General features: G+C 38.1%; 1 protein-coding gene across 1 annotated transcript; it reads left to right on the forward strand.

Moving 5' to 3' along the window:
* Positions 1–2694: 2694 nt before the first annotated feature.
* On the forward strand, positions 2695–13940 carry cops4 (COP9 constitutive photomorphogenic homolog subunit 4 (Arabidopsis)). The gene is made up of 10 exons (XM_038287029.1): positions 2695–2848; positions 3886–3965; positions 4055–4206; positions 4313–4416; positions 4934–5087; positions 5695–5845; positions 5934–6104; positions 8542–8657; positions 8755–8839; positions 13472–13940. The coding sequence occupies exons 1-10, from the start codon at positions 2775–2777 to the stop codon at positions 13603–13605; spliced, it is 1221 nt and encodes a 406-aa protein (XP_038142957.1). The 5' UTR covers positions 2695–2774; the 3' UTR covers positions 13606–13940.
* The last annotated feature ends 4648 nt before the right edge of the window (positions 13941–18588 follow it).

An 18588-nucleotide genomic window follows, 5' to 3' on the forward strand; every position in this document is an offset into this window, starting at 1 on the left:
GTACAGATACTTGTGTTAAAAAATACTCTGGTAAAAGTGGAAGTACTGATTAAACTTCTTTACTCAAGTAAAAGTAACAAAGTACAGGCTTGTAAATTTACTTAAAGTATAAAAGTAAAAGTAGAAACCATTTTTTTCATGCCTACATTTTAAATGGATGTCTGCCAATAGGACTAGATCTCCATTGTGTTCATTTTCAATCATCTCGTCGTCCATGCTACTATGCTAACGCCACCGCCACCAAGCTGCAATGATTTGCCGCCAATGAATACCGCCGAATCTGTCGATTCATCTTGTAGTGGTGCGTCAAATGCAACGTAGATTCCCATCCAATTAGATTGAATTTGGTATTGATGACGTGAAAAATAATAACGGTAACTCCATTGAAATGATTCAAAACTAAAGTAACGAGCCAATTTTTTAAAATGTAAAGAGTAGAAAGTACAGATATTTGTGTAAAAATGTAAGGAGTAGAAGTAAAAAGTCACCATAAAAATAAGTAGTAAAGTAAAGTAAAAATATCAGAAAAATCTACTTGAGTACAGTAACGAAGTATTTGTACTTTGTTACTTCCCATCTCTGTATATAACTAAAGTATACATTTTGGCACTGGCCGCAAATGAAATCTATAAAACACCAATAACACGATTCCCAAACAGTTATAATGATCTTCCACTCTGTCCCAGCAGTCTATGTAAATAAAATACTTTCACATTCTCTTGATCTGATTTAGCTTTGCTTTAAGTCCTGAAACTATTTATTCTGGTTCCAGTTAGCCCCAGTTTTATGAAAGAGGGATTTTGTCTAATATTGAACCAGACCCTGGTTTAGACATTGAACCAGGCACTGCTTAGACATGAAGTCATAACACTTAATTTGTAACCTCTGAAATTATATATTTGAATTTTTTACTTTAAATTCACCTACAAAAAAAAAACACCTGAACAAATGCTACTGCAGATTTTGACATATTTGCATACATCCAAATTCAATTCAACAACAGAAATTCACAGACAACAATTCAAACGCAAAAAAAAAAAAACAAAAGAAAAAAAACCCTACAAAATCCAATGAGTGTACTTTGATCGGCCAAAAGCCATTTGTGTCACTCTAGTGCTGATTGCTTTGGTTTGAGTCATCAAAATGCCAACATATTTTTAGCATTTTAAGGTTTGCAGGTTAAATTTGTGTTGTTAATTTTTTTTTATTTGAATTTTTGCAGGTGATTGTTTTGCATTTAAATTTTAATATTTGATTTTTTTAGGTCAGTGTCAGCTGATGATTTTGTTTGATGCTGAATTTATGCCGCTGATTTATCTAATTACTGCAGTATAATTTTTACAGGCTTCAGTGTTGCTGAAGAATTTCATGCAAAAACATTTAACTACATAATTGCACAACTTAAAATTCAGCATTAAAAAAAAATTCTGTGTTATTGATACAAAACCTAATACTGTAAATGTCTGATTCCAATTAGGCTACTTTTCTTAAATACAGTTTAAATTGATACGTAGGTTTTCACAACTAAAGATTTTAACTTGATATGGAAACCTGGGAAAATATTCGATGCACAATACCATTTCAACATTTTGCGCATAAAGCAGCAACAAATATTTAAAGGCATAAAAAAAGTTATCCTTATGAAAAAAACTCCACTTTTCAGCTTCAATATGGATGGTTTCTCAACAGAATCACAGACACTAGTTAGCAAAGCCAACTTTATTTAGAGAGCATTTTAAAACAGCTGTCACTGACCAAACTGCTGAATAAAAGGGATGACTGTCAAATAAGGTTGCAAAGAAATGTGAAATGAATAACACAATTCAACAACATTTTAAAGGTTTTCTTAGCTATTATTCTTTCAATGTGTAAATAATTCAGAAATATTGATTCAGCATTAGCACCAGTATGTGAACCAAACTTGTCTTCAGTATTGAAACCATGGCAATTTGCAGGAAGCATTAAAGTCTGCCTATTGATACTTTTTGAAGTCTCAATATTTTTGACAATCCTGTCAATCCTGATGGATAGATAGTTATGCTGCTATAGGCTTAGGCTGCTGGAAGATATAGTGACCTCTTTTTCATAAATTTTCTTCATTTAATCTCTGTTCTCCAATTCTGCAGAATTTATTAGTTTTATGCTCCCTCTGCTTTTTCTCATAGTAGCTTCATCTGGTGTGTTCTTGTTGTGCTGTGACTCCATCTTGGAAAGAAATATCAGCTGTGCTGCTGCCATAAACACCTTTGTTTATAGATGTTGGAGCTTGGACTCTTTTTCAGTGTAGTCCTGTTTCTCTGACTGTAACCAAGTCAAAGTGCTCTCTTTCATCCTCTGACATGGGAGCTGGATGCTTGGTATGAGGGATCGCCTTCAGATCAGTGAGTCGATGCAATCAGTTGGTTTTCCCTAGATAGAAAACTTTAAATCAGTTTGACTGAATAATCTGGTTGAATTGTAAAGTGCCTTGAGATTACATGTGAATCGGCGCTACAGAAAAAAACTGAATTTAATTGAAGAGATAGATAGATAGATAGATAGATATTAATCACTGTTAAAACGCTTAGTTGGTTCTTTTAAAACCCCTTATTACAGCTGTTTTGATGTGATAACAGACTAAATGTATTAATGCTAATATCAGACGTTGATCTGTTTAACGTGCGCGCTCATGTGAGTGGCAGGTGGGGATACGTGCGCGCGCCGCCCTAGCTGCACACGCGCAGAAAGGCTAGCATACCGGTGTTGTTGACATTTTAGCAACACACTTAGCGACAATGGCCGCCGAAGTGAGACAGGAGCTTGCACAGCTGATGAATTCAAGTGGATCTCACAAGGACCTCGCTGCTAAGTATGTAGCTCTCAAACGGGACAAACATTAACTGATGATTAAAAAACAGCTTAAGGCGGAAACACGTCGCTGTTAGCTAACAAAGCTATTTAGCTACGATTGACCTAGCTATGCTAACTTCATTCCCTCTCTTTCATATCCAGTTTGTTAGCTTAGACTTACATTTAGTCTGGTCATTTAGTCTTATTGAAATGCATTTTGTCTTCTCTAAAACAAGTCCATAGTGGAGAGATTGTTTATTTATTATATTTTGCAATCAATGCTTGCCAACCTCCGTAGAAGCTAACGATGCTTTTTAGCTTCCAGCTAAAACAGTAGTTACACTATGGTACACTGCGATGTTTAATATGGCAGGGAGAAAGATTTGATTTGATTGATTATCTTCTTAGTGTGTCTATAATTTTTAAATAAAGGGCAATTTTGATCAGGTGTCTTATTGGACTTTGTTTTCAATTGCTTCTGTCTGGATCCTAAAGAAGCAGATATTTAACTGAGTCCAAAACTATTTAATTTTTATTGTTATAATATTCTGTGTATAGTTTTGAGAGTTATTTAATGCCATTTAGAAAAAGTCTGTAACATAACTAGATGTGAACATGCTGTACATTTGTTGAATGTATAGTTAATTGAATATATTGGGGTTATTTTTCTACTTTAAGGGTTGGATTAGGAAAAAGTTGCATTTTGCAAAACTAAATAAGTAGATGTACTTACTTTGACCAAATCTCTTTGCGGAATTAACGCCTTTTAAAACGTCTAACCAAATTCTGTCCTAACAGACCCTTATCAACCTTTCTGTTTCTTAAGAAGACTGACATGTAAATCGTCTATTTTCTTGCTGAGCTGCATTGCTTTTCACTGCTTTTATAGTATTTTGCCAACATTTCCTATACATTATATCGATTCAAAAGTGGATCAGTCTTGGTGGAGTCATCTCTAAATGTTCTCCTAATATTAAAGTTTATGTTTAATTCTACAAACCTCTTTCTACACTCTGAACAAATGTAGTTTGGGTAACTAATGAAATGTCTCTGTAGATATCGGCAGATTTTGGAGAAAGCCATTCAGCTGGCGGGTGCAGAACAGCTGGAGTCCTTGAAGGCCTTTGTTGAAGCAAGTATGCAGCTCAGACTTTACTTTCATGCTGCCAGCTTGATCTGTAAGTGGGTTTCTATGAGTGACTTTTAAACTTTACTCCCCCTGCAGTGGTCAATGAGAATGTCAGTCTTGTCATCTCGAGACAGCTGCTGACAGATTTCTGCACTCACCTGCCCAACCTGCCAGACGCCACTGCTAAAGCAGTGTATCACTTCACTTTGGAGAAGATCCAGCCCAGGGTAATCTCCTTTGAGGAACAGGTAGATTTCTTCATGTTTTCCCCACAACTTGAATAGACATTTTATGTGGGTTTTTTTTTTTAAACTTTGTTTCCTGTCAGGCTAAATAATGTCTCTGTGTTTTCAGGTAGCCTCCATCAGACAGCACTTAGCAACCATTTATGAGAAGGAGGGAGACTGGAGAAATGCTGCACAAGTTTTAGTTGGAATTCCTTTAGAAACGGGGCAGAAGTAAGTAGCCTGTTTGCAGATTACTGTTCAGACCTCAAGCCCATGTGACACCTTGACGATTCAGCCAGCATATGCCTGACGTACGATTAAACTGACAACAACGCTGGCATACGTTGGATAAGTTATGGGTATGTTTTGTATAAGTTATAAGCATGCTCAAACACGGGCAGGCGGTAAGCAGCAGCTAGGCTAACACTGCGATCAAACCCATCTTTTTAAGCAGGCCAGACGCCTCCGGCCACATCGCTGCCCCCTCTTAAGACACTGCCTTTCATGGGCATTACGCTGCCGTGCGTTATTCATAAGTTAGGCTGTCATTGGATATAAGTTCTGGACTCGTTATAAATACTCTATGTATACGCCAAAAATAGAAAAAATTCATAGAAAGTTCAGTGTATGCCAGCGTTTTAGGAGATTCTGGGATGTCAGGCCTACACTGGCTAAATCGATCAGGTGCGACAGGGGCTTGAGAAGAAAAAAAACACAATTTGGACACTTCTTTGCTTCTCCCTACTAGGCAATATAATGTTGACTATAAGCTGGACACATACCTAAAAATTGCCCGACTCTACTTGGAAGACGATGACCCCGTACAAGCAGAGGCCTACATCAACAGAGCCTCGCTGCTTCAGAACGAGTCCTCCAATGAACAGCTGCAGATCCACTATAAGGTTCATGATCTCTTACTGATTTCAAATCGGAATTTCACTCTGAAAGGAAATTTCTTCGAGACTTTGCTAGTGAAAAGAAAAATAAACTTATTAGACCCTTTTTTAGAATTGTTTTAATTCATAACAATGAAGTTTGATTTTTTTTTAGCTTCGCCAGCAAATATTTCACCTGTAGGAAATTTTTCTGCAAAAATCTACACATTTAAGAATCGTGTGCATAAATTCAGTTACAAACATTCAAATGCAGTAATGTGTCGAGCTTTTGATGTTTCAACCTGAAGCAGTTGATACTAGATCAAGTCAAGTGTATTTTAGCCAATTAAATTATGATACTCCTTAGATTTTGGAGGTGATTTTGCTTTTGAATTTATTTTGCTGAATTTATGCAGCTGATTTCTGTTTTATACATGTTAAATCCTGCAGTAGAATTTTTATTTTCTGGTGAAATTCTGCTGGTGAATTTAAAGACACAGACATTTAAATTGATATTTGCACAGTTTAAAAATTCAGTGTTATAAATTCAATGTCTAAACAAGGTCTGATTTGAATGAGACTATTTTTCTTCTATAGGCAAAGTTTCTGCGATTAAAGCTGTTGTTCTTTTTAGGTGTGCTATGCCAGAGTGCTTGATTTCAGGAGGAAGTTCATTGAAGCTGCTCAGAGATACAACGAGCTGTCATACAAATCTATAGTCCATGAAAGTGAACGTCTGGAGGCGTTGAAACACGCGCTGAACTGCACCATACTGGCTTCTGCAGGTACATGATTCATTTCTTTGGCCCATAGCTTCAAAAATGATCTGTTATTTTTTTCTTAACTGTTTCTTACATTTTGGATTTGTTTTAGGACAGCAGCGTTCCAGGATGTTGGCCACTCTCTTTAAAGATGAGCGCTGCCAGCAGCTGGCTGCCTACGGGATTCTAGAGAAGATGTATCTGGACCGCATCATCAGAGGAAACCAGCTACAGGAGTTTGCTGCGATGCTGATGCCCCATCAGAAAGCCACGACAGCAGATGGTAAGAACGGTAACCGGAAGCTGCAGTTGGTTGCAGTTGTTTTAGTTACCATGAACTGAAAGATTTAAGAAACTCAAAGGAATTTTTCTCATTCATTTATCCCAGCTGTAATGGGTCATATACCCCATTTACACTACCCTTGAAAAACCGTGCCAAGACCGGTCCGAGCTCAGTAACTGAGATAACTTATCGTGTGTAAATGGAAAGCAAACTGAACTGAACCGAGCTAGACACAACCGGACCGCCCTAACTGCAGACCAGTTCCAGAGGTGGGCTCGGCTCGGTTTTTCCCTGGCTAGGTTCTCAGATAACAAGAGCGCATGAGGAGAACGCGTCATCTCCATCTGGCTGCACATCCCGATTCACACTCCATTCCAGTAGTTGGCGGTAATGCGCCTCCAGAAGTTGCTTGCAAAACAAAATAGAAGAAGAACAACAACTATAAACATCCATGAAAGGTTGCCGTCTTCGCCTGACCCTCCGTAAACACCGAAGTACTCTGTCACTTTATAGAATGCGGGGGGACGCTTAAACTTGTTTAAGTAAACTGATTTACAAAAATGTATTTGTGATTACAGTGAGCTAACAGACCACAAGGGAGGCTCAAAGGTTGTTGTACAAAGGCAGGGTTCCCGCAGATCCTTAAAAAGTCTTAAAAGACATTGAATTCAATATAAAATCGAGGCCTTAATTGGTATTAAAATGTCTTAAATCAGTCTCTATAGGTTTCAAAATTGTTACCACATCATAAGATTTTTTTTTTGTAATCCATATCAAACAATGAAATAACTGACAATATTTTTCTTACATTTACCGAAACTGATCGCTGTAACCGTTAGCGTTAACCGATAGCGGAACCAATAAAAAAAGATGTTGCGGCCGGACCTTTGGATGAAGTCCCCGTAACTTTTTATCTGGACAACATGGGGAAGTTTTAAATTCAACGAAAAATAGGCTATCCATCCAATAAATTTCTGCATGGCTAAAACCACTGGCAGGGAATGTAGATGAAGCATGATGGGAATCAAGGCAGTGGAGTTATGGTGAAGCAGCAGGCATTTCTCCGCTCTGTTCCACCCTTGTCTCTGCAACGCCTCTACAGCATCTCTCACATCAACAACAGCGCCAGTAGAACCAAATCTCAGGAAAATCTTTGGCTGTACGCCAGCAATGAAAGTAGATGGAATGAGTAGGGAACAAAACAAAGTTAGCGAATTCAGTTCAGTAGTTGTTACAAATATATCTGTTGTTTGTTTTTTAGCTTTCTTCCTATATGGAGAGTTTTTCAAAATTTGAAACATATCTACTGGGCCAGAAAGTAATGGTTTATGTTAAAATAAACATTTGGGGTAAATTTGTCGCTTTTTTTGTGTGTATATTGTAAATTTTTACTTTAAGTGGTATTAAAAAGTCCTGAATTCAACTTGCCTTATGCTGAAAGCCCTGATAGGGCTAAATAGCCAATTTCTTCCTTTTTATATATATTAATATTTTAATTTTTTGTGAAAGCACATTACATTTATATAATTGTATCAATTTCATTGTCATTTTTACACTCTTTTTTTTTTTTTTTTTCTTAAAAGAAAAATACACACACAGGGTCTTTTTGCTCCCTGTCAGCAAAATGTACAGAAGTTTCTTATCATTTCAGTTCAGTTTGTCTACCGGTATGTTACACAGAAATATTAATTCAAAGGTTAAAGGAAAATTAAATGTGAACATTTTCTGTAAATGTTCATGAATTCTGAGACAAATATTGCTGGATGGTTTGACAGCTCCAGGAAATACGGAAGTGATTGCCGCCATTCTTGCCACATGTCCATCAGGTGTCATCATTTCCCCAATATCTTTTTTGCTCAGGAGTTTTTTGGGGGGGGGGGGGGGGGGGGGGGGGGAATCTTATGATTTTCCAACAAAATTCACACCAAACCTTTGATCTTTTTGTTGTCCATGGTATCTTACAGATGTGGTCCCAATAGTCCTCTGAAATTGTTGCAAATTGCTTCCTTTCATTTATGAATTCATTTTTAGGAAATAGAACTGAAATCCAGCAGAAATCTTTGTGTTGATGTTTAAAAAAGCAACAAAAAAAAAAGATTAAAGCAGGTGACACCATTTTTAATACATAGCTAACGGATAAATACGTAGATTAGAGAAAATCAGCTTTTAACACATGCAGTTGAAGTTTGGTCCGTATTTAAATTAAATCCGAGGATATTTTGAATTGGCTTGTTTTATCTAAATTATAACTTAAATTATAATGTTTTTAGAGGTCCAAAGGATACATCTGAGCTGATATTTGTTTCCATTTCTACTGACTTCAGAAGCATTTGAAATTTGTAATTGGAAGAAAACTTAGTCGTTTTATTCATAAATCACCAGTTGGTAAAGACAAACTTTCGATCTCTGCTCTAGAATGTTTTCCCTGTTGTTTCAGGCTCCAGCATCCTGGACCGAGCTGTGATTGAACACAACCTCCTGTCGGCCAGCAAACTCTACAACAACATCACCTTTGAAGAGTTGGGTGCCTTGTTGGAAATCCCCCCAGCTAAGGTGAATAGTTCTTACTCTGATATTTAAACCGGGCTTTAAATGCCGGCCCATAGATTGTCTCTATTACCATCAATGAGGATTCTGTTTCTGTGTTTAGGCTGAAAAGATTGCATCTCAGATGATTACAGAAGGACGCATGAACGGCTTCATTGATCAGATCGACGGGATCGTTCACTTTGAAAGTGAGTCTCAAGTTAAAACTAAACCACTGGGTCACATTGTTCTGAGTGTTGTGGTTCTTATGGGATGTTTCAGTTAAACAGGAAACAGGCTCAGTGCTGCATTTGGGTCATGAAGGATGGCCTGTTTGATTTGATCTAACAAAATAGCTACAGATCTGTTTTTGCTAGTCCTGACAGATAGAGATCTGATCCCTCAGTTTATTGCAGCTTGTTTCTGTGCGGCCTTTTGCTGAACTGGGGAACATAAAGTACCAGGATGCACCATGTGTATTGATCTAAAGTTGGTAGATCTTATCAATCAACTAATGGTTGATTTTTTTTCCCTCTTGCATGAAGGGCTAATATTGACTCAAAGAAAAGAAATAGAACAACTAAAAAAAAGGGCAAAAAAAGAAAATCCGTTGTGCACAGAAATGAATACATAAAAAAAAAAATCTAATGATAAAAACATAATGGTGAAAATTTTATTGAATAAAGAAGCAAATTAAAATATGCATTTATATATAAAATTGTCATAAGAATTAAATCATTGCTTTATTTGCCCATTTAATCATATGCATATTTATTTATTTATTTATTTATATCTGTATTTATTTTGCCAAAGATGGTCTTCCGTAAAACTAAAGGCTGTTTTGCCAATTGACTAGTAATCGGTTAACAGATGGCTCTTAATGCAAGATACTTTTTTGTATGTAATTTTAAACCAAATTCATTTCTAGATGGAGAATATTTACAGAGGAAAAAAAATCTGAAACATTTCTGTCCTGAACAGAAGATGTTTGCTTAATTACTAAACTGAATGGCGTTTTTTAGAATCTTTGGGTAATTTTACATGAAATTTCTATCTTATTGCTCCAGTTTAATGTGTTCTCTCTTAGGCTACATTATCACTGCAGCCTAAAGTGACCCAAATCTGATTTTTTTTTTGGGCCATATGTGTCCTGGAACTGATTTTTCATGGCAGTCTGAACAACACAGATCAGAATTTTTTTTCCACTCTGACCCAGGATGCTTGGCTATATGATGCTGAATCCGACACGAATCTTATATTTTCAAATGCAACCTGTGTGTGAACAGCCATTAATTTCAGTCGCATTCATCCGACCTGAACGCCATTAATACCCGACAAAGGTCACTATTCTATTTTATATATTTATATAAAATAGAATAGTGACCTTTTATTTATATATATATATATATATATATATATATATATATATATATATATATATATATATATATGTATGTATGTATAAGGGCTGCAACTAACGATTATTTTAAAAATCGATGAATCAGCCGATTATTTTTCCGATTAATCGATGAATCGGATAAAAAATATTTTTTATACTAACCTCTTTATTCCAAAATAAACATTTTAGACAGAACAAACAAGCACACAAGTACAGGTTGCTCATTAACTGTACTGGTGCAATATGAAAAATAAATGTTTGTGTTAAAGCTACGCAAACTTACATGAGAAATGTAGCTGTACATCCACAAAATATAGGCTACTTTGTTTCATAAAGCGCAAAAAAGACATTTATGTTTTTAAAAGCCCCTAAGGGGTTCAAACAATAGGTCCCCCCATTTCATCAAATGAGGTTTTTTTTTAGACTAGAAGAGTTCTGCTTTTTAAGACAGGAAAGTATAGCAGTTAAAGTTGCTACTTGAGAAAATACTGAACCATAGAGATAAAAATAGCCCTGTGATTCAAATTATAAATTGTATTTGGAATAAAAATGAGAGAACTAGGGGTGGTAAAAAACACATCCTCCAAAGACAGATATTTACATGGAAATGTGGCAGATAATTAATAGACATATTACTGATCTTGCTGGATTTTATTCTGCTTTACTTCCATAAATTGCAGGATCTTCTTTTCTTTATCTTTGCCAGAAGATTTAAACTTTAAAAGCCTTGCCCTCATAATTTGCAAATTAATTTATTTATAAAGAAAATATAAACGCTGCTTAAGCTAATTCAAATGAAATTAAAAGTAAAATAAGTAGCCAACCTTATCACTGTCTGTAACCTACTAACAGGGTAAGGAAAGCATCAGATGAGCTACCTGAGAAACTAACGTTACGTTTCCCCACTTTAAAACCAAACAAACATCCTGCTGATCAGCTCTCTTCACTGCCATCGAAGGCTCCAACGTGTTTTCTTTTCAGGTGCTGCATCATAACAGTGGTGCTTCCGTGCCATGTTAATTTGTTTTGACAAAAGTTGCATGTTACGACTTTTTTCGCTTTACAAAGCGCAGGCTATTTTAATTATTGTGATCAATTTGCGCCTTCAGTCCCGGCGCATGCGCGCTTCATTTGCAGTCTGGACGCTGAGGGTAAACATCCTCTGACTGCAGCGCTGAGAGGGACTCCTGCAGGAGCGGAGTTGGGATGGGGGAGGCGCCCCACGGCAATGACGACGGCGGCGGATGACGCATTAATCGCGCGACACAACTAATCAATGATGAAATTCGTTGCCAACGCTTTTAAAAGTCGATTTTTATCGATTTGTTGTTGCAGCCCTAATAAACATATATATATATATATATTTATTATAGGGGTGAAACGATTCACTAAATCCACGGTTCGGTTCGGTTCACGGTTTCGTTGTCAAGGTTTTCGGTTCGGTATATGTTAGGGCTGGGCGATAATTCAATAACGATATATATCGATCGATAGACGTGTGGCGCAATAGAAAAAAAGAGAGTCGATAAAAGTTCGATAAAAAAACGCAGTTTTCCTTCCTTCTCATTGTAGCCTAGCATGTAGGTTTATGCTAGTCACTACTTCCTCCCAACCAATCGCAATCACGGACCCAGGCACGCCGTCACCAGGCGCCACCTTCTCAAACCACAACACAGAGCACATGAAGATGTCGCAGCAAGGAGAGGCGGAGGAAATTGTTCCAAAGAGAGGTTTTTGTAGTTCGGCAGTTTGGCAGTATTTCGGTCATGGCAAGTCGGACAAAAAACAAACCACAGTCATCTGTAAAATGTGTAGGGAACCAGTGAAAACGAAGTCTGATAACACAACCAACTTGTTTTATCATCTCAGCCGCTAACACCCGCAGGAGTACGAGCTGTGTAGGCCACGGCGCGCATCTGCATAATCCTCCGAGGAATATTCAGGAATTTCTGCTAAATCAAAGCAGGCGTCGCAGGCTAAATTGGGCTTCCTAGTTTGTGATAAATACAACAAAGCGTCCAAGTGGCACAAGGACATTACTCATGCTGTAACATGCTTCATAGCAAAGGATACGCTGCTGTTGTCTGTTGTTAAAAAACCTGGGTTCAAACAGCGGCTCGCCACTCTGGATCCACGAATACGAAGTTCCGGACCGAAGATTTTTATTTAATAACATAACTCAGGTCTCTTAAGTTATTTTTCTTTAAAACAATTCTGTTACGGTTAAAAAAGTTGGTTAAATAAATATTTAATTGGAAGTCTGTGTTTGTGTTCTTTATTAAAATTAAATCATTTAGCATTATAAAAAGTCCAGGCAGAGCTGCACATAAAATATGGTTTCAAATCTGTTCAATAATTATCGGTATCGATCAATATGCATTTTTTTTATCGATAAGCTTTTTTTCTATATCGCCCAGCCCTAGTATATGTTGATTGTTAGCCTGACATGTTGGTCGTGTTGCTGTTAGCATAAACAAATCGTGTTGCACAATGCTTGCACACTGTTTTTATCCACAACTTTCTTTCCGCCGTCATCGTAGGTCACTCTAAATGCAAAGCGCTCCCATACAGCAGACCTATAAAGTGCTGCTGGCGCGTCTTCCAACTCCTGTTCTTTCCCACTCGCCATACCCACACAATTCTCCACAACAACTGATTTTTTTCTGCTACACCCGGCTAAGCTGCTTCGCTTCTTCTTCTTCTTGTTTACTACTGGTGGTTGGCTTTGGTCGCAGTACCGCCACCTTCTGCTCTGGAGTGTAAACGCTTCGCCTATGAGAAAAAGGAGCAGCGCATGAACCGAACGAAACACACGCGAACCGAACGGTTCAGACGGTTTTCATAAATCGTTCCATCCCTAATATATAATATATACACACACACATTACAGACCAAAAGTTGGGACACACCTTCTCATTCAAAGCGTTTTCTTTATTGTCATATCTATGACAGTTAAAGATTCACATTGAAGGCATCAAAACTATGACCTAACACATGTGGAAATATATACTGAACAAAAAAGTGCTCCGGACGGTGGCACAAAAATTACTCCATACATGGTTCCTATTAACCATACATGCAGTATGCATGCGTAATATTTTACGCTTTAGTTTTATCAGATTCATCTCGAGGGCAGAGGTGTAGATTACAGCCTCAGATTGTTTGTTGCTCCACCACAGATGAAATAAGTTGATTATTTTATTTGTAAAGCGTATATTAGGTTGGCTGGGGCAATAAAAGTGTCGGTTTGTTTCCATATTCTGCTGCTTCTGCAACAGTTACTTTAAGGGTCCAGCATGGAGCAAATTGGAGCATTTTGCTGTGAAACTGTTAATGGATTTTGTGTCCAATAGGGGGCAGCATCCTTTTTCAAATTCTTTGCATGTGGTTCAGGATGAGCCTTAGCCTGGATCTTCTGATTTGTTTCTTTTTTCCCCTGCAGCCCGTGAACCCCTTCCTACGTGGGACAAACAGATCCAGTCTCTGTGTTTTCAAGTCAACAACTTGCTGGAAAAAATCCGTCAGGCGGCTCCAGAGTGGGCAGCACAGGCTATGGAAGTCCAGATGACCCAGTAAACATCAGCACTCCTCCATCCTTCTCCCTCAGCACACATTAATGTTCTGACTTCCTGCTGAATGTCACCACTGGGGTCCTAATTAATAAAACCGCCAACAGGAAGTTATTATTTGTATTTTTTTCATTGTTAGTATCATAACTGTTATTTCATATACATTCTGTCACAGAGGGCAGTGAAAGGACAGTCAGCAAGTGACTCTGCTTTAACTATCTGGGCACATCAGAATGTTTTTAGCTGGAAAGAAATGTCTGTAAAATGGTTGATAAATGCTTATAAAGACCTGCTGCCCCATTATTAGTGAAGAGAAATAAATTTAAAGCTAAAATACCTTCATCTGTTTTTGCTCCTTTTTATTTATAGCAACAAACCTCCTGTTAAAGTTCATTTTAAACAAATAAAGACTTGTATGAATGTTTGATTCTAATTGTTACCCACAAAAATTGTTGAGCAATAACTTTGAACCAGTGAGGATTTCTCACTGAATTCATTAAATTATTGCTAAAATATGTATTGTCTAAATAAGAGAAATAAAATCCAGGCGATCATATTGTAGGATTATTGAAGAATAAAAAAAGAAATCATCCATATGGTTCAACGTCGAAGCATGTCCCAAACTGTGACTTCAGGCCGTATTTCAGGTGGTATTCTCACGGTGGAAACTATTCAACCCATTCACAAACAGCAATGCAGCACCAACGGCTATAGTTGTCTAAAATAACCAATTATAATTGTTTACATTAGATGATTTTGTGTATAAAATAATTCTCATATTAATCATTTTATATATATCAGATCAATCCCTTTTTCTTCCTGTTGATACTTTGATTTCTTCTACCTATACTTACACATATGTTGATATGAGACATTCTGTATCTCAAGGACTAAGTCTATGTCAGCAATTGCAGAGCACTGTACCAAATGCAAACACTGCTGGAGACAAATTGGTGAACAATAATATTTATTTTGATATTGATAAACTAAATCCAGAGGGAAGCAGAAGGAACACCAGGCATGGAGAGCAGGCTACAACAAAGGGAGGGAACACGTATAATAGATTTGCATATTGTCCATTTATTTTTAAAATCCCTCATAATTCTAATGTAAGGTAAAAAGGAAACTGTGGTTCCCTCAGCTCATTATTCTCATCTGGATCAGAGTGAGGATTTTAACTGCTCTTATGCAATCTTCTGTTGGCCATAGAAGAGTGGAGATGACTTGAGGAAGGGTAAGTTTCCCCTTTAATGTTGTGATGCTACAGCACCTGGCTGCCTTCATGGTGTCTTGCAGCAGAGTATCTAAGTATCTTTTAGATGTATTTTAATGATGCAGTTTCTCCATGGATGGACCTACAGACTGGTTCTTATCTCAGGGATGAATTTTTCTCTCTTTATAGGTTCTTTCTTATACTTGTCTTCCAAAGGTTTTTGAGTCGTATATATCTTTTTTGAAGTCAAATTTACATAAAGCAAATACACTCACCAGCCACTTTATTAGGTACCCCATGCTAGTAACGGGTTGGACCCCCTTTTGCCTTCAGAACTGCCTCAATTCTTCGTGGCATAGATTCAACAAGGTGCTGGAAGCATTCCTCAGGGAGTTTGGTCCATATTGACATGATGGCATCACACAGTTGCCGCAGATTTGTCGGCTGCGCATCCATGATGCGAATCTCCCGTTCCACCACATCCCAAAGATGCTCTATTGGATTGAGATCTGGTGACTGTGGAGGCCATTTGAGTACAGTGAACTCATTGTCATGTTCAAGAAACCAGTCTGAGATGATTCCAGCTTTATGACATGGCGCATTATCCTGCTGAAAGTAGCCATCAGAAGTTGGGTACATTGTGGTCATAAAGGGATGGACATGGTCAGCAACAATACTCAGGTAGGCTGTGGCGTTGCAACGATGCTCAATTGGTACCAAGGGGCCCAAAGAGTGCCAAGAAAATATTCCCCACACATGACACCACCACCACCATCCTGAACCGTTGATACAAGGCAGGATGGATCCATGCTTTCATGTTGAAGACACCAAATTCTGACCCTACCATCCGTATGTCGCAGCAGAAATCGAGACTCATCAGACCAGGCAACGTTTTTCCAATCTTCTATTGTCCAATTTCGATGAGCTTGTGCAAATTGTAGCCTCAGTTTCCTGTTCTTAGCTGAAAGGAGTGGCACCCGGTGTGGTCTTCTGCTGCTGTAGCCCATCTGCCTCAAAGTTCGACGTACTGTGCGTTCAGAGATGCTCTTCTGCCCACCTTGGTTGTAACGGGTGGTTATTTGAGTCACTGTTGCCGTTCTATCAGCTCGAACCAGTCTGGCCATTCTCCTCTGACCTCTGGTATCAACAAGGCATTTCCGCCCACAGAACTGCCGCTCACTGGATGTTTTTTCTTTTTCGGACCATTCTCTGTAAACCCTAGAGATGGTTGTGCGTAAAAATCCCAGTAGATCAGCAGTTTCTGAAATACTCAGACCAGCCCTTCTGGCACCAACAATCATGCCACGTTCAAAGTCACTCAAATCACCTTTCTTCCCCATACTGATGCTCGCTTTGAACTGCAGGAGATTGTCTTGACCATGTCTACATGCCTAAATGCACTGAGTTGCCGCCATGTGATTGGCTGCTTAGAAATTAAGTGTTAACGAGCGGTTGGACAGGTGTACCTAATAAAGCGGCCGGTGAGTGTATTGTGGCTCATTGTGTTTGTGTGAGCTCTGGGATCTAGAGAAGTCCTGAATCATGAGGAAAGCTTCCTGAGCCATCAGCTGCACAACTCTGCACAAGTGTAAATGATGGCTCAAGAAACGTCAACGATTGTATTTCTTACATTTGTACTCCTTTTAAAGTCCAGTGACACATGAGGACACAACAGATGATCCAGTGCAGCTTGCACAGTAGGAAAAGCAAAATTTATAATCTGCTAACATTAAATTGGTTAAAAATTAAAGAAAAAAGATAAGATTTTCATATGAAGTTCGACGAGTGCCAAGGTACCATAAATAAATTATAGAATTATTTAAACGTGTCCTTTATTTAATCTGAAAATATTTACAGAATTTATACAACATGTAATTAATTACATTGACCTCTGCAAAATGTTTAGTTTTTATTTCATAAAGAAAATACAAAAATTTCATGATTTAATTTTTTTTTTCCCACGGCAAGAATTTTTTAAAACTGTAACACTTCCAGCAAGCAAGCAACTTCTTATTTAAGCATAATTATTAGGATACTCTCCCTCCCTCTGGTGAATAAAAGACTGGTGAGAAGAATCCACTTCAGCGCTAAGTCGCAATGTACGAGGGGTCAAATAGGGTGTAACATCGGTATAAACTTTTTCACCAGGCTGTGGCAGATGGAAACAAATTACCTGAGGGACAATGCTGACAGTGGAGACTCCACCCCAGAAAACTCTCACTAGCTGGCCATACTGGAATTCCAAGTAGCAAGATACCTAAGAAATAAAAACCACATAAATGTCACACGTTCTCTGGTAAAGTGCAGATTGTAAAGTCATTTTGTAAGCTGTGAAAATGTTAAAACCCAGAAGCAAACATTATAGTCTGTTACTGATCTGCCTAGTAGTTAACGTTCCAGAAAGTTTCCCCCTACAGTTAGATTATAATAGAATCATAAAAAAAGTTCAGGTTCAGTTCGGTAAGTACGTTCATAAAGTTTATATCGGGATAATCAGATTAAGACTAAGCAAGAATGGCATGACTGGAAGTCACGGCATTGTCACGGTACACCACACCCCTGGTAAACATTATTATTTGGCTCTTTGGCATCTAAATAGAAAATAGTTAAAAACTAAATATCTATTTATAGTTCAAACACTTTGGAATCACAAAAGGAAAAGAAATGCAACCCCAGTTTTAGTCGTAAATGAAGATAGCTTTGGGGTGGAAAGATCCCCACAATCCCATGAAGAGGATGCTCAGGGTTGCTCATCGTATTTTTTTCATCTTGTGAAGAATATTTCTTTTTACAATCATCTGTAAAAATGTTGTAGAGGAGTCCACAGAGCAGAAATGACAGCCATTGGCTGCACCCTTAACCACTGCTCAAAAGCCATAGGATGCACTCTTAGCTGCTCCTCAACATTGAGGAATTTTACATATTTTAAGTAAAAATGACCATTTTTAATCAAATCAGAACTTCAGGGAAAACTGATAAATCCATCCATTTTCTTACACGCTTGTCCCAAGGGTGCCCATCTTCAACAGCGAATGGGTGAGAGGCAGGGTACACCCTGGACAGGTCGCCAGTCCATCACAGGACAAACAACCATTCACACACACACCTAAAGACAATTTAGAGAAGCCACTCAACCTAACAGTCATGTTTTTGGAATGTGGGAGGAAGCCCAAGTACCCAGAGAGAACCCACACATGCTCAGAGAGAACATGCAAACTCCATGCAGAAAGACCCCAGGCTGGGAATTGAACCCAGAACCTCCTTGCTGCAAGGCAGCAGTGCTACCCACTGTGTCACTGAGCAGCCCACTGATGAATCCAGCTGTAAAAAAAAAAGAAAACAGTAAAACACAATTTGTAAAGAAAAAAAAGAAACAGATCCAAAGGACACGGAAAGCATACGAATCATCATTAGAATTTCTTTTATGTCTTCCATACAGGGATCATAATAGGGGCCAAGACCAGGGGCCAGGACCAGATGTTGTTTGCCTGTAACAAAGTATACAAAAAAAATGTAAAGCATTTCCCACTGTTACTATGGTATCAACCTACTACTGTGAAAATTATAATTAAAGCTACAGTGTGTAATTTTCAGCGACATCTAGCGGTCAGACTGCAGACTGCAGCAACATGAACATCTCCCCCCCACCGCTTCTCCCCCCCAACAGTACGGCGAGCGTTACGGGACAAAATGTCTTCCACGACGTCCGCATCACCTACCTTCTCAAGTGATGAGGTTTGTTTACATAGATAATTTTACAGATAGTATTTCATTAGT

Source organism: Cyprinodon tularosa, unplaced genomic scaffold (assembly GCF_016077235.1).
Source record: "Cyprinodon tularosa strain WSP-4 unplaced genomic scaffold, ASM1607723v1 ctg233, whole genome shotgun sequence".
Taxonomy (NCBI): Eukaryota; Metazoa; Chordata; class Actinopteri; order Cyprinodontiformes; family Cyprinodontidae; genus Cyprinodon; species Cyprinodon tularosa.